Source organism: Lampetra planeri, chromosome 52 (assembly GCF_965212315.1).
Source record: "Lampetra planeri chromosome 52, kcLamPlan1.2.h2, whole genome shotgun sequence".
Lineage (NCBI taxonomy): Eukaryota > Metazoa > Chordata > Hyperoartia > Petromyzontiformes > Petromyzontidae > Lampetra > Lampetra planeri.
This window is the reverse complement of record NC_136158.1, coordinates 6917606-6934751: the sequence shown is the minus strand read 5'-3', so window position 1 is coordinate 6934751 and position 17146 is coordinate 6917606. Positions and strand designations below refer to the sequence as shown.

General features: G+C 52.6%; 2 protein-coding genes across 3 annotated transcripts in view; one reads left to right on the top strand and one right to left on the bottom strand.

Annotated features, from left to right (window-relative positions):
• LOC144734629 (ubiquitin-ribosomal protein eS31 fusion protein) overlaps positions 1–5211 on the top strand; it is a 16552-nt gene extending 11341 nt beyond the window's left edge. The window contains exons 2-5 of the mRNA XM_078616898.1: positions 1123–1177; positions 3719–3804; positions 3934–4065; positions 4995–5211. Coding sequence (XP_078473024.1) covers positions 1123–1177; positions 3719–3804; positions 3934–4065; positions 4995–5144 — 423 coding nt within the window. The 3' untranslated portion in view covers positions 5145–5211. The remainder of the gene's footprint in view (positions 1–1122; positions 1178–3718; positions 3805–3933; positions 4066–4994) is intronic.
• A 2483-nt stretch (positions 5212–7694) lies between these two features.
• Positions 7695–15602, bottom strand: LOC144734685 (insulin-induced gene 1 protein-like). Of its 2 annotated transcripts, none has more exons than XM_078616985.1 (6): positions 15493–15602; positions 12514–12696; positions 12269–12393; positions 11534–11700; positions 11050–11149; positions 7695–9905 (listed from the first exon to the last, which is right to left on the bottom strand). In XM_078616985.1, the coding sequence occupies exons 2-6, from the start codon at positions 12683–12685 to the stop codon at positions 9864–9866; spliced, it is 606 nt and encodes a 201-aa protein (XP_078473111.1). In that variant the 5' UTR covers positions 12686–12696; positions 15493–15602; the 3' UTR covers positions 7695–9863. The 2 variants fall into 2 exon arrangements, with proteins under 2 accessions (XP_078473111.1, XP_078473112.1); XM_078616986.1 differs by lacking the exon at positions 15493–15602 and adding an exon at positions 13512–15478.
• Positions 15603–17146: the final 1544 nt, after the last annotated feature.

Below are 17146 nucleotides of genomic sequence, written 5' to 3'. Positions count from 1 at the left end.
GTGGGGCGATGAGCGGAGGCCCTTACCAATTGCCGCCTTCTGTCGTTCATCCCCCGCCCGCCGCAACTCGCCGCGAATGCGAACTGGGACAGCCACGGAGAGACGGGGGAGAGAGAGAGACGTGATGGGCCGTGGTGGTGGTGGTGGTTGGGCGATGTTTGCCTGCGTGTGGTTCCCCAAGTTAATTGCGACCCGCATCTCGTCGCCGCCTCGCATTGCGCACGGACATGAGTGGCGTGTCATCTGCGTGTTGTCGTGAGCCATTGGACACCGCGTGTCCCCTCATCCTGCTGGCCAAGTTGCTCTGCAGTGGTCGCTCGTTCATGGCCACACTTGCTGGCGGAGCGGGCCTCCACGAGGGCAGGCCATGAAGAAGGCCATTGGCCCGAATCGTCGTACTGTTATCTTTTACCTTATGCATGCGGTGTTAGTGGCGAATACTAATTCACATTTACGTAGCGGCTTTTAATTAAGAATCTCGAAGCACTGTAAAGGACACCCCAGCATAAATATAATTATACACTTTCAAAATCCATGTACTAAATGAACTAAGTTTAATAAGCCGAAGTATATACATAGTTTTTAAGACGCATTTTTTAAATGTCCACAGACTCGTTAGATCCTTGATAAATCGTGGAAGAGCGTTGTCGTTTTTTTATTGTACTCTGGAGCGATAATTTGGGCCACTTATCCACGTTGACACGCGTGTTTGATTAGGGCTGGATTAGCCACACTTTACCCCACCACGCTCCACCTGCCTATCCACTCGCTGACCTGCTGGTGGACAGGGGAGGGCGAAATATAATAAATGTTCCCCAATTTGGCCGCCTGCACTTGGGATCGAACTGGCGGACCTTGATTTGCACGCCCTCTTGCGCTGCTTGCTAATCGTTGTACCACGACTTGGTGTGGGGAGAAATGCTCAAATACCACGGCGTGGGATATGCATCTTACTGAAAAGTGTTTGCCTTTTGGGCCGATAAAATAACATTGTTGACACTTGGACATAACTCGCAGATGAATGTACCACCAACAGCGTGGATGCATGGTGAAAGGCTGCAACATTGACACCCGGCATTGATGACATTTCCGCTCCTGGCGTGTCTTGTATTCTGACTGCAGGTTGAACCCTCGGACACTATCGAGAATGTGAAGGCAAAGATTCAAGACAAGGAGGGTGCGTCTTGCTATAGTGTCACACACTTAAAGGACTTATAAATATTCAATAGAATCTACTCCACTATTCTCAACCAAAACCATAAACTACTCGGTTTCAGCACAAACACTAAATTCGTAACATTCTTTCAAAACAAAAAAATACTTAAAAACGCAATCACATTCACCATAACCTTAGAAAATAACAATTACCAGCCTCGAAACGCAACAGAACACATCAATTCACTCAAGTATCAACACGACGCAGTGCACAACATCAACCAGACTAAACCCTCTGACACAACCCCTGGCCAAACCGTTTTCACACTACAGGCCCTTCCAACACCTACCCCGGCAGCGATCACGCGCCTGATAAAGCTCTCACGACTGGCACAATTCGAAGCTTATTTCAATAATCAAACGTCATACCACTGATAAAAATCCATTACCATACATCAATGATCCAAACAACTTCATAGATCTATCTCACCTACCCTTCTGAATAAAAAACTTGGGAAAAATTGCCATTCAACAAATCACATCACTGCAAACAACCTTCTGCATACAAACAAATTTAGTTGCTGCATCAACTACAGCACTGAATCAGCTCTCAATATACCCAGACTATGCACTACGCAACATGGATAACGCCACACACCTACAATCATCACTATCATCCTTGTGCCTGACAGCATCATTTGACACTGTAGACCAACCATCATCTCATAGACTCGGTACTGACTTTGGCATCAGTCCCTTCACGGCTTACAGATTAGCTAAAAAATCTCTGCTGCTACACTCGCGTTCAACAATAAAGCATCTTCCCCTTTACAAATTACCTGTGGAGTCTCTCAGAGCTCCACTCTTGGACACCACTTCTCTTCAACCCTTGCATCAGACCGCTCTGCACCTTAATAGCAAACATTTTGGTCTCCCGACATCGCTCACACATGGATGACGTCAACCTTGTAACTCGCTATCACGCAAGGAGCCACTGACCACAACTCTAAAACGTGTGCTCGCAAACAATTTTTTAAACCCAAACGTACAAAAAGTAAAACTCCTCTATAACTGTCACCAAACAACGTGTTAAGCATCTATTACAGCAGACTTCTTGGTGATAGAGCCAACGCAGTTAACAGCTTGGGCATCACTTTAGACACCAGGTTACATTTCTAGAATCACAAAAAGCTGCACATTACCATCTACACAACATCAAACAGACACCCCATACATACCTCCCCATTAGGAAGAGAGCTCATACTCAGAATTCGTGACGTCTAGATTATTGCAACTCACAACTTTTAAGCATATCTGAAACACCGCTACAACGCCTTCAAGTCATCATCCAGAATAATGCCGCGAGACTTAATTTGCAACTTCCCGGGAAGCATCCCACATTACGCAAACTAAAAAAACGCACACTGGTTAACCAGTCAAAATGCAGAATACACTTCAAAATAATCTTATTAACATAAATAACAAGACAACCTCCACCTTGTACACAGCACGCAAAACAAGGGAATTCGCTCCAAAACACTGATGCTACAACCACCAAAACAATGAAAAATAAGAATAGGTTTCACCCTTTCTGGCAATAAAACAGGAGTTGTGCAAAGACGTTCAAACACCAAATAGATGCCCTTTGCAATGTCTGCATTACCCGCACATGAGTGGCAAAACATGCAAACAAACATGCTCTGACAATGTATGCATTGCCTTTGAAACTGATCGGCCTACATTAGAGACAGCATTCTTCACAGCCTTGTCTCACCAGTGTCAGACCAGAGGACAACGCCGAAAGGCGAACATAAGGATAAAGGAGTAAAACCTATCCGTTTTTTATCATTTTGTATACTGGAAAAAAAGGTCCCATACAACACAAAGCAATGGGGGTGGACAGACATTTATTTGCAGCGTCACACCTCTGAAAAAACCGCCCCCGAAGCAATCTGCACATTCAACGCCGTCGCTACATTGAAAGCACAACTCAAAACGCCTCTGCACTTGTATGCAACTAACTCGCAACCACAACTTCAGTTGAACATGTGGTAGGCTTTCGCGACCAATATCCATAATCGAGGTGTTTTTTTGGGTTAGATCACGTAAATATCAATGTCGTTAAACCTGCCACCACCCGACACAGCCAATTAGGCAAGGTTTGTCACGTACACAACATACCAATTAGTTACTAATTCAGCACACCGGTTGTGTTGGAGAGTAAACCCCACAACAATTACAATTTGAGGGCAACGTTTTGCCAGTAATTACATCCTGCAACCACAACTTGTTGTTATTTATATTTGTAAATATATATTTGTTTCTCATTGTTTAGACTCTAATGTTATATTGAGTTTTAATCTGATGGCGATTTGAGTGGCATGATTGTATGCTCGAAAAGTGCCACGTATTAAAATTTTATTGACTTGACTTCACACGCACAATCTTATCGGTGCACTGTCACGCACACAGAAAAGATGTAATTGTCAAGGGAATTGCCATTGGTGCCCAGTGAAGCTTTTGAGTGAAGGATTGAGAGTGATGCGTTATTCAATCCTTTCAGGCATCCCTCCAGACCAGCAGAGGCTGATCTTTGCAGGCAAACAGCTTGAGGATGGCCGCACGCTGTCCGACTACAACATTCAAAAGGTACGAATCCTGCGCTCGTAAACAAACATCTCTTGTTTGCCTCTGCTCGGCGCGCGGAGTTGTTGCGTCTCGGTGTGGAGAGTGAGCGGCGGGCTCACTCCGCTGCCCCCTGGGCTCTCTCGGTGACAGGAGTCGACGCTGCACCTGGTGCTGAGGCTGCGCGGTGGCGCCAAGAAGCGCAAGAAGAAGTCGTACACGACCCCCAAGAAGAACAAGCACAAGCGTAAGAAGGTCAAGCTCGCCGTGCTCAAGTACTACAAGGTATGGGCGGCGGGACCCCATCGCGTACAACTCCCCCTGCTGTGTCTCCCAGTCATGGGGCGGGGGGGGGGGGTGCGACACATTGCGTCTGGGTAGCACAGGAGACGGTGGCCACTGTACCGAGCCAGTTGAATGTTGAGTGCCCCGGTGGCGAGATGTTTACTACCTCGCCCGGTATACAGGAGGGTCGTGGGTAAGATCCTGACCCTAACTGATGCCTGCTTGATATTTTGAGCTTGGGTGTCTCCGTGGTTGCATGGATTTTTCTCCGGGTCCACCGGTTTTTCCCTCCCCATTTATAATTGTATTATTTGGCTGCTATAAATTTGCACGTGACGATAAACCCACTTCGTCATCGCGCTATCGTTTGTGATAGCCAGGTCGCTTCTGAGTAACGGCTATCGTAGCTCAGCGGGCTTTTTCTGGTAAAATATACATCGTGAGATGTGCGATGCAGACGATGCGAGTGCACGCTCAGGTTCACGAGCGGACCTTGGGGCTGGGTAAGGACAGGCTCGCAAACGGCAATCTTTATTCAGGTCCACCGGCCCCATCCACCATCGGTTCTGGAATCTATACACGGTGCTGAAGTGAACCGTCCTTTGGATGATGGCTTCCTTCACAAGAGTAGGCCGCTGTGCACAATTGTTGACCCATACCTCAAATTATTAAGTTATCTGCAACTTTGCTCATTGCAGGTTTCGCCTCAGAAATCTCCACTGGCCTCTAGACTGTGGGCCAGCGTAGAAATTGACACCAACCAATACACTCGTCCCATTATGATTATACGGGCAAGAAGAGTTAATTATTTGATATCCCACTCGTTTTCAAACGGTCATCAAATCATGTCTGGGCTGGGCTCACCATGACTCCCCCCTCCCTTCGCCTTCACCCAAGGCGCTGATTGTAATCGCTGTGCCGCGTGACAGGTGGACGAGAACGGCAAGATCACGCGTCTGCGGCGTGAGTGCCCCTCGGAGGAGTGCGGAGCCGGCGTCTTCATGGCCAACCACTTCAACCGGCAGTACTGCGGAAAGTGCTGCCTCACCTACGTGTTCAACAAACCCGAGGAGAAGTGATGTGCGCGTGTCACACCCCTCTTTGTTAAGTGCCGCGATGCTTAATAAAGAAGCCTTGTGAACGGCAGTGCGCCCCTCGTGTGTCTGCGTTGCTCGGTGTGTGTGCGGAATGTGGTTTTGTGAAACGGTTTCTGGGATTAATTTTTACTTTCATGACTGCAGGAATTAGAGTCACGGAGATAGAAAAATAATAAAATGAATAAAAATAAAAACCACTGATGTAGGCTGTAGCCTGGTTCTTAATATGAAGTGAGTGTACTGGCAGTATAATGTACACTGTAGCCTGTTTTAAGTTTGAGTACTGGCAGTCTATAATGCTGACTCTTGCCTGGTTTTTAAGCTGGTGAGCATATTGGCAGTCTGATGTAGACTAGCAATGGTTATTTACATGAGTGAGCATATTGCAAGTCTAATATAGACTGATTCTGGTTCAGTAAAAAATATGCTGTTTTGATCGCAACACAAGCGGTCATCAGGAAAATGGGGGTTGGCCTCTAAAGGCAAACTTGATAAAGGTTTGAAGATGATGGGCTTAGCCCAAGTGCGTCAACAGCATGGGTGGGGCAGCTGATGTTAATGTAGGAGAAAACTACACCAAGGCAGCGGTCTACACCTAAGGGCCGCCAGGTAATTGCACCTCGCTCCACACACCCACACTGCTGACAATGGAGGTTGACAAAAAGTCATGACCCAAAGTGGTTGACATCTTTCCAATTTTTGCTGAATTATAACCATCGGTTGAAAATGTCTATACATATGGATGGCTTCATGAATCTTTGTTGATAGCTAATAGGTTTTCATAGTACCATCGTCTTGGAGAAATACATTTCGTGAGCCAGCTGCATTAAAGTAATGATCAGCCACGGCAGAAGTATTGGTCCTAGCGTGTTTCAAATGTAATGCTCACGAACAAGGTCTGAGACGTTGCTTAGTTCCCCTATTGTAACTGCTGCTGCAGATATTGCATATCAGGAATCTTGTCCACAGATGGGATCAGATCACGAATTTTATGTACTGTGTTAAATCGGACCTGGATCTTGTGTTCGTGATTTTGGAAATATTTTTGGTTACCGCTGCTATGTATGGCAAGGTGATTGTTTTGATTGGATCCTCAGATGGCTCCTTCCTCACTTTTGGGGTGATGGCTTTGCGGATTGTGGAGTCAGAATATCTGGGATCTCGTCGATTTGTACAATGGTGTGTGGGTGCCAGTGGACAGCGTAGCAGCGTGCTGCACCACGAACGTGGTGACCCGAATTGAATTCCGCCTTACGGCCAACACCAGTGATTATCAGAACCGGTCCTGGGCCTCCCCTAGGACGACTCGGCCTCAAACATTGCCACTGGGGAAACAGGCAGCTGGGCGTGGTGCTGCCCACCTTCCTATTTGCTCGCTAACAGCACTTGCCCCAACAGTTCAGGCTGTACGGGGGATCTTTGTTTTTGGTGTCCCCACAACCACGATGAATGCATTCAGAGCTTCGTGCAACCCTTGGGGGGCCATGGAAGTGAATAGCCATGGATCCCTCCCAGTGGACTTGGGTGAAATATAGTCGAGGGCAGAACTTCCCCCCCCAGTCCCCGGATTTAAATATTACATTTAGCCACGTTGAGTCGAGAACCGTCATTTGTGGCCAGACAGACCAACTTGGCCAGACTGAGAATTTGGTAATAAAAAATGGGTGGACGGCCTGGAGTTTACCCCTTTGCTGCCACCTTGACGCGTGCCTGTGGGAGTTGAGTGCACTGTGCTGAGTGTTGAAGTGGTGGCTGTGGGAGACAGGCGTTGAGCAAGTCCTTGTAACTTCGGCACAGTTGTATATATCGTGAAGAGTGTGTGCTCCACCCAACTCTCCAAAACAGCAATTTGTTTGATAATTGTTTTTTTTATCTGGCAACAAAACTGATATCTTTTTTACGAGGAGTCATGTTTGCATAGACCACAATACCTGCAGTCATAATGCAAACAAAAACATAACTCTGATAATGTATGCACTGTCCTTGAAGTTGATTGGTCCACACCCGAGACAGCTTTCCTTAGAGCCTAGTCTCACAAGACAATGCACCATCAGAGTAAGAGAGCTCGGGGTAAACATTTACACCATTGGTACCTCATTTGCCAGTAAAAAATATAATTGTTTTTTTACCCTTCTATCTGGCAACAAAACTGACACCTTTTTTACAAGGAGTCATGTTTGCATAGACCACAATACCTGCAGTCATAATGCAAACAAAAACATAACTCTGATAATGTATGCACTGTCCTTGAAGTTGATTGGTCCACACCCGAGACAGCTTTCCTTAGAGCCTAGTCTCACATGGGTTGGACCAGATGACGCCAAAAGGCGCACAACTCAAAGACAATGCACCATCAGAGTATGAGAGCTCGGGGTAAGCATTTACACCATTGGTACCTCATTTGCCAGTAAAAAATATGATAATTTGATTTTTACCCTTTTATCTGGCAACAAAACTGACAGAAAAAAAAACACCGTAACTTAACCTGCCCAAAACAGCAGTGAAACCCAACCCTTAAAAAAAACGAGCAACTTTTTTTTTTAATCAAAATAAACTTTTAATAACACGAGTGTAACATCGGACTCTGGAGCGTCCACAGAACGCGATTCTGTCTTAAACACTGGCGCGGAGTGAGGGAGGAGGAGTGCATACGTGGAAGGGGGGAGGGGGGACAGGACCATCACACGCAAGTAACACGGCCGAAAGTCCGGCTGGCACACCTTCATATTTTGGCAATCTGTGTTACTGCCGTGCAAAGCTTCACATTTCGTGGAGTGTACTAGGGATGGGACAGATGGAAGGGGGTCAGATTGATGTCTGGGATTAGCCTCTGGAGGGAGATGTCTCCTGCTCCCATTTCCTTTCTCCAGCAATGTCTGGGTTCCTCTTTGCCAGTCACATCCACCGACATTATCCCCCCACTACAAACCAGAGGTCGCAAACGGGTTTTGATTCCTTACCCGTACCCGGCCACACCAGGGTCGCAAACGGGTAGCCGTACCCTACCCGATACCCGGCTACCCGATTCCCGGCTACCCGATACCCGGCCGGGTACGGGTACCCGATTGCGACCTCTGGGTTGAAGCCATGTTGCAGGCTCGGGTGGATTGATTCTATGAACTTGAATTGTGAGAAGAGAGAAGACGTTGGGAAATGAGTGACAAAACGGTTACTCGCCAGTGACTCATGGCCTACCCGTACCCGGCTGCACCAGGGTCGCAAACGGGTACCCGTACCCTACCCGATACCTGGCTACCCGATACCCGGCCGGGTACGGGTACCCGATTGCGACCTCTGGGTTGAAGCCATGTTGCAGGCTCGGGTGGGTTGATTCTAGGAACTTGAATTGTGAGAAGAGAGAAGACGTTGGGAAATGAGTGACAAAACGGTTACTCGCCAGTGACTCATGGCCTACCCGTACCCGGCTGCACCAGGGTCGCAAACGGGTACCCGTACCCGATACCCGGCCGGGTAGCCGGGTATCGGGTAGAGTACGAGTATCGGGTACCCGATTGCGACCTCTGCTACAAACGTCCCGGTGCCTTAGCCATGGGTGGATAGTGTTGGGAACGTGTGGGGCAGGGAGGGGGGGTAGACTTTGGTTTGGGCACAGCACTGTGGACGAGGGCTCTGGAGATGCCACTGGCTTCAAGAGGGAGACGACATGAGGGGGGGGTAATGGATGAGCACGGTGGTTGCGACTGGCAAAGACGTCCACACAAATTGATGGGAGCAAGCAGACCTCGTGCAATCATGGGACCTGTGGCTCATGAGGTCACCAACGAGCTTGGGTCATGGGGAAGAGGCACAGCATGCAGCCAAGGGAAGGGAAAGATGGAGCGAGCGAGAGAGACCATCGTAGCCTTATGTCCCATCGGGGAGAAAGAGTAGTGCACAAGATCGCTGCGGCGACATGCGGTCTTCGCGTGACGATGCCGGGGGGAGGGTTCACCCAACGTGTCTGTAGTGTCATCGCATCAAAGGGGGGTACCCCATGTTGAAAGTGGAGGGGGGGGGGGGGCAAATAGTTTTCCGAGAGCACTCACGTATATACGCGATGCATGCACACGTACACAAAGTCACAAACACTGCAAGTTATATACACGTAAATTATACATCGTACACGAAAGAAAAAACGATCGCTGTCGCCTTTAAAGATGAGGGCGGACGGGGGGGGGGGTGTTAAGTGCTGTTTGCGAGCACCTATAAAGGCTGGCGTGGCGGCGCACGAGGGGGAGGGGTGTGTGGCCGGCACCATGCCCGGCCGCCTTCTGTGGTACGTTCCCCGCACCAGGTGTGTACGTCGAAGGATCGAGTTCACCACTGCGCCACCGGCCCCCCCCCCCCACGCGTGCGTGCTACGTGCACACCAAGACACTCGTGTCACGGGGGGGGGCGGGGGGGGTGGAACCTGCCCGGTTTGCCCCCCCCTCCCACCTGGGTGCTGCGCTAGCACGCAAGCGACGGACTGTGTTTTTTTTTGTACGTACGGGGGCGCAGACGACGCTGCCCCCATGCTGAGAGAAATTTGCTTCGAGCGACGTGGCGCAACAGTCGAGCGAACGCAGCGTCGCGATTTTGGCAGAGGCCGCGGTCGCCGTGACGACGACGACGACGACGACGACAGCAACAGACAGGGCGAGGGGTGGCGATCCCCCCCCCCCCACGTGGAGCCCGTGAGCTCCTTAGCGGTCCCGTCGCTCAGTCGGCGTGCAGATGATCCGGCTTGGCCTCGCCCTCGCACTGGTATCAAAGACAAACACAAAGATCCCCCGTGGAGCCTTAACAGACTGTCGGAGCAAGTGCTGTTCGTGAGCACCTGCGACAGGCCGGCACGGCACACGAGCGGGTGGGGTGGTCAGCACCACGCCCTTGTCTCCCTAGTGGCGATGTGTACACCACAGCATCAGGTACTCATTTGAGGCCGAGTCGACCCAGGGGAGGCCCAGGACCGGTTCAGATAATCGTCACTGGTGTTGGTGGCCGTGAGCGGGAATCGAACCCGGGTCGCCAGGTTCGTAGCGCAGCGTAGCGCTAACCACTACGACACGACCGCGAGCCCCCGCACCACCACCGGCACGCACGGGAAAGGACCCGGGCCACACGCGCTACGAGGACTCGCTCCAGAAGCACTACGAGGACTCGCTCCAGAAGCACGCTTCACATGTAACGTCCCTTTCGTGTCTCCACTGCTGGATGAGGGCCTCCCACTCCTGCCCCGCCTCCCCCACCCCCCCACCGCACGTGACATGTGGCCGTGGCGGTTTTTAGACCTACGGTCAGCGAGGGTTAAGGGTATGGAGCGTGTATGGAAGTGGAAGTATAGAATTACAGTACAACGAGGCATTCTGCTGTCTGCATTGCCTCGTTGACGCCTGAACCTGCCTGTGCGTGGTGGTGGTCACCTGTCTAGGCACTATGCAGGCTCAAACCTGCTTGGCTTCCAGGACAGGTTGAGAGATTGGCTGCGCCATGGTTAATGTGGGTCACAGTGTGTGGCCACAGAATACAAGCGACGGAATTATGGTATAAGCATTACTGTGATGGGAATGACCAGACCACATACACACCAATGTACCACGGGTACACCACGAACACACAATTTACCATGCACACACCAACATACCACACGTACACCACACACACACACACACACCAATGTACCACGTGGGTAGACCACGCACACATACCGACGTACCACGAAGACACCACACACACACACACAACAATTTACCATGCACACACACTCCAACGTACAACAGATACACCACGCAAACATGGCAATGTCCTGCGGGTACATCCCGCGCACAAATCAACGTACTACGACCACACCACACACACACATCAGAGTACCACGGGCACATGACGCACGCGCACAGCGGCTTACCATGGCGAGCTGCCGCCCAATGCTCCCCACAGTGACCCCTCCCGCGAAGAAAATGCATGGCAGCCATGACCTCACAGAGAGCAGGTCGTCCGCAGAGAACCTGCACTCGGAGGGGACGGGAGACAGAGACCAACACGTTGAGTCGACCTCTCGGCACCACGGACCGACTCTGCATCAGCACCACGGACTGCCTTGGCATCACGGACTGACTCCACCTCTCGGCACCTCACAAGCTGTGTGCGCTGTCGCGGGTGCACTCTGTTGTCGGTGTGCGTCACGGCGTGCTGCGAGCGCCGCTTCTAGAGCTGCAGAGTGCCGCTTCTAGAGCTGCGAGCGCCGCTTCTAGAGCTGCAGAGTCCGTGCAATGCCCGTGCACCGCCGCGCCATCTACGTCTGCCGCCTCCGTGTGCCAGCACCAGTTGCTGTCACCGTGCTCCGCGCGACACACTTTGATTCCGCGCGCGCCGATGCCACCGTCTCTTACTGTGCGAGGCCGCAGCGCAGTAGCAGCTGCGTGAGGAGGGTGGCGGCACAAGCGCAGACGAGGCCCAGGCCGAGGCCTCCCCGCGAGCGGTCGAACGTCCACCAGAGCCCCAGGGAGAGCGCGGCCAGCGTCAGAGACAGCTGCGTCGGGTTCGCAAACTCCAGTTTCTGCGACGAGGGTCAAGGGGGACAAACGCGGCCCTCTCCAGACGACGAACCGACCCTCAAAACTAACTCGGCGTGAGGAGGCCGGTTGACCAGTTGGCTCAGAGGTCAGAGCTCCGAGCTGGCACCATGCGAGTTCGTGGGTTCAAATTCGGGTTTCGAGCCATCCGACCACAGTGATTGAAGTGTGTTTCTTAATGTGTCACGAGTTCATGGTCTCAGCTGGGTCACCAATGACTATATAGCGAATTTACAGCTCTGAGAATTACGTATTTGTTTGCCAATGCGACAAATAATACTTTCGCGTGCAGAACGGACGGGAAAATGTTGACCGTGACTGTGTGGACCCTAGGTCAATGGAAGAGATCTCACAGGTGGCCTCTGTGATATTCGCTTCAGCGGACCATTCTCGAGCATGGAGGGGATGCACCGCTCTGCGAGAGAGCCGAACGGATGTTTCGATCAGGGGAAGCGACGTCAATGCCACAAAGGGGGAAACCGACGACAACGTTCCCTTGAGACGAGCGACTACACCGGAGTAAGACTCAAGCGAGGAGGAGGAGGAGGATACGGCACTGGCGTGGTTGATGCCCACAAACACGGCCACGCAACGCAGCACGCTCGCCCACTCGCGCTCCAGCTTGTGAGGCTCCCCCAGGCAGCTGTCCAAGCATGGGTACAGCAGCCCGATCACCGCTGCGGAGAGCACACAGCACACGCTTGGGTCAAGAACGCGGCACGCGGACACGCCAAACGCGCAGGCGTTACGCACGGCGACACGCGCAAGTCACCGCGTAGGCCGCGTGGGGTACGTACCGGCGGCCGTGCCGCACACGGGCGGCACCCACCAGCCGGCCGAGAGGAGGCCGGAGCGCGACGCCGGCGGCTGCAGGAGCAGCTCCATGAGCAGCGCAAGTGTCGCTCCCACCACGAACAGCACGACCGCCCGGCGGACAGCTCCCCGTACAGCGGGTCCCATCAGCATCATCGCTCGGCTTTCTGCAACATCACCACCATTGACAACCACCATCATCATCAACAATCACTATCACCACGACTACTGTGACAACCACCACCTAAAGCTGGTCCATCATTGCTCAGCTGGCTGTGACATCACCACCATTGACAACCACCATCATCATCAACAATCACCATCACCACCACTACCGTGACAACCACCATCTAAAGCTGGTCCATCATTGCTCAGCTGGCTGTGACATCACCACTGCTACCGTCACTGCGGCTACCATCATCTCCACAACCATAATCGCCATGCAAACCGCCACCCCCCATTATCGCTCGGCTGTTTGGAACATCACTACCATCACCATCAACACAATCATCAACATCACCAAGACCACCACCAACACGAACCCATCAATGCAAATACTCACCTATATAGGAGCTCCATATGAACACACAAATACACAGATACACCCCATGTAGTCGCACGCACTGTTGGGCCAGATGCCGTTGGCGAGCACTTATTGAGGTCAACACGGCGCTCGAGGGGGCGGTGTATTTAAGGCGGAGTCGACCTAGTGGAGGCCCAGATATTTGCCAAAGATGTTAGCCGTGAGCAGCGAAAGAATGTGGCTTGCTAGATTCATAGCAGAGCGTTTTCTAACCACCAACATCACCTACTGCACCGTTCAAAACACACTCTCACACTGCCGAGTAAAGTTCACCAGCGAGTCGTGCCACGGAACCCGGCCCATATAGCACGACACGTTGACGGTGCTCAACAAAGAGACAAAGATCCCCCGTGTAGCCTGCCACAGACTATCGGGGCAAGTGCTGTTAGCGAGCGGCACCTATGAAAGGGGTGGGTGGCCAACACCACGCCCGGCCCCCTTTGTCTCCCGAGTGGCGATGTTTAAACGCCGCACCAGGTACTCATTTGAGGCTGAGTCAACCTAGGGGAGGTCCAGGGCCGGTTCAGATAACCGCCACTGATGATGGCCGTGAGCGGGAATCGAACCCGGATCGCCCCCTACACAACAGCAGCAACAACAACAACAGCAACAACAACAACAACAGCAACAACAATAACAACAACAACCGCCATTCGCCACTAAGTGGCGGGGACGTCACCATGGCGCTTGTGCCAGGCTATGTGCACGTTGAAGCCACAACAACAACAAAAAAGACAAAGTTCCCCCGTATAGCCTTAACAGACTGTAGGGGCAAGTGCTGTTAGCGAGCACCTATAAAGGCTGGAGCGGTACACGAGGGGGTGGGTAGCCAGCTACCACGCCCGTCCGCCTTTGTCTCCCTCGTGGCGAAGTTTACTACACACCAAACCAGGTAATTAGTTGAGGCTCAGTCGACCTAGGGGAGGGCCCTGGACCGGTTCGTAGCTAACCGCTACTACCCTACCGCTACTCACACTCACGTGTATACACACACCAGCACACACACACACACCAGCACACACACATCACCACACGTGTACACACCAGCACACACACACACACATCACCACACGTGTACACACACACGCGCACACACACACACACATCACCACACGTGCACACACACACACATCACCACACGTGTACACACCAGCACACACACACACACATCACCACACGTGTACACACACACGCGCACACACACACACACATCACCACACGTGTACACACCAGCACACACACACACATCACCACACGTGCATACACCACCACACACACACATCACCACACGTGTACACACACGCACACACACACATCACCACACGTGTAAACACCAACACACACATCACCACACGTGTACACACCAGCACACACACACATCACCACACGTGCATACACCACCACACACACATCACCACACCAGCAGACACACACATCACCACACGTGTACACACCACCACCACCACACACACATCACCACACGTGCATACACCACGACACACACACACCATCACACGTGTACACACCACCACACACACATCCACACACCAGCACACACACATCACCACAGCAGCACACACACATCATCACACCACACACACACACATCATCACACCACACACACACACATCACCACACACACACGTGTACACACCAGCACACACACACACCAGCACACACACACACCACCATACGTGCACTCACACGTGTACACACCAACACACACATCACCACAAGTGCACACACCACCATACACACACACCACCGCACGTGCACACACCACACACCACCACATGTGTACACACCAGCACACACACCCCACCACACGTGTACACACCAGCACACTCACACACATCACCACACGTGTACACACCAGCACACTCACACACATCACCACTCCAGCACACACACATCACCACACGTGTACACACCAGCACACACACATCACCACACGTGTACACACCACCACCACATACACATCACCATACGTGCACTCACACGTGTACACACCACCACCACACGTGTACACACCAGCACACACACATCACCACACCAGCACACATCACCACACCAGCACACACACATCACCACACCAGCACACACACATCACCACACCAGCACACACACATCACCACACCACCACCACACATACACCACACACACACGTGTACACACCAGCACACACCACCATACGTGCACTCACACGTGTACACACCAACACACACACCCCACCACACGTGTACACACCAGCACACACACACATCACCACACGTGTACACACCACACACACACGTGTACACACCACACACACACACGTGTACACACCACACACACACACACGTGTACACACCAGCACACACATCACCACACGTGCACTCACCTCGTCGACTCGCCGTTGTTGTGGCCGGGATTCGATGCGGCGGGGGGAGGGTCACGTGCCGCGTTGCCTTTTACCGCGCGCGCGCAACTTCCGGGAGGCGAGCGCGCGCTGTCTGGTGAGGCAGCGCGGGCCAATGGGAGCGCGCCGAGCCGAGGGCCTGACCGTGACGTCACATGAGCCCAGCCGATCAGCTGATCAGCCCTGGCGGCCGCCTCGTGGTGACCCCGGCTCACGGGTGGCGGGCGGGGCGGGGTGGGAAGAGGGGGGGCGGAGCTATGGGCCGGGCGAACGGAGAAATGGGCGGGGCGAACGCAATGTGGGCGGGGCGACCGTAAGGGGGCGGGGCAAACGTAGGGGGGCCTGCCTGGTACATCCCCGCCACCCAGAATCAGAATCAATGTTGATTTGAAGTTTTCGTGACTGCAGGAATCCATATACTCTTTGGTTCTTTCGGTAAAACGTTATTGATACTGCAGCAGAAATCCAATGAGCTATAAAGCTATTTTGTCACAGATGTCCAGCATATACGTGCACGGGCGAAGGACGTTTCAACAACAAACACAGTTACAAAAACACGATCGGAGTGCAAAGTACAAGAAAGTTAAACAAATCAACCAAACACACACCCACAAATACAACACGAAGCCATCCCCACACGACCTGGCCACAACTGATAGCTCGACAAAATGCCTTATCGATTGGACATTACCGCCGCCTTTAGCAATACCAATACCCGCCATTCGCCACTCAGTGGCGGTGACGTCACCCACGGAGCCCGTGCCAGGCTAGGTACACTTTGAGGCCACGTTAGGTGTCGAAGGCTCGCTGCTGGCAAGAGGTCACGGGACAGACTCAGACACCATGGGTTGACTGCTGTGCCAGGCTCGGTGCAGGAGGAGGTCACGGGACAGGCCCAGGTGGTGCCATAGGTTGACTGTTGTGCCAGGCTAGGTGCAGGAGGTCACGGGAGAGACCCTGACACCATGGGTTGACTGTTGTGTCAGGCTCGGTGCAGGAGGAGGAGGTCACGGGACAGACCCAGGTGGTGCCATCGGTTGACTGTTGTGCCAGGCTAGGTGCAGGAGGAGGAGGTCACGGGACAGACCCAGACACCATGGGTTGACTGCTGTGCCAGGCTCGGTGCAGGAGGAGGAGGTCACGGGACAGACCCAGGTGGTGCCATGGGTTGACTGCTGTGCCAGGCTAGGTGCAGGAGGAGGTCACGGGACAGACCCAGACACCATGGGTTGACTGCTGTGCCAGGCTCGGTGCAGGAGGAGGAGGTCACGGGACAGACCCAGGTGGTGCCATGGGTTGACTGCTGTGCCAGGCTAGGTGCAGGAGGAGGAGGTCACGGGACAGACCCAGACACCATGGGTTGACTGTTGTGCCAGGCTAGGTGCAGGAGGAGGAGGTCACAAGACAGACCCAGGTGCCATGAGCGGACTGATATACCAGGCTAGGTGCAGGAGGAGGAGGTCACGGGACAGACCCAGACACCATGGGTTGACTGCTGTGCCAGACTCGGTGCATGAGGAGGTCACGGAACAGACCCTGTAGGTGGGAATGGTTGTACTGCTGTTGCCGGCTCGGTGCAGGAGGAGGAGGATGTCACAGGACAGACCCAGACACCATGAGTTGACTGATATGCCAG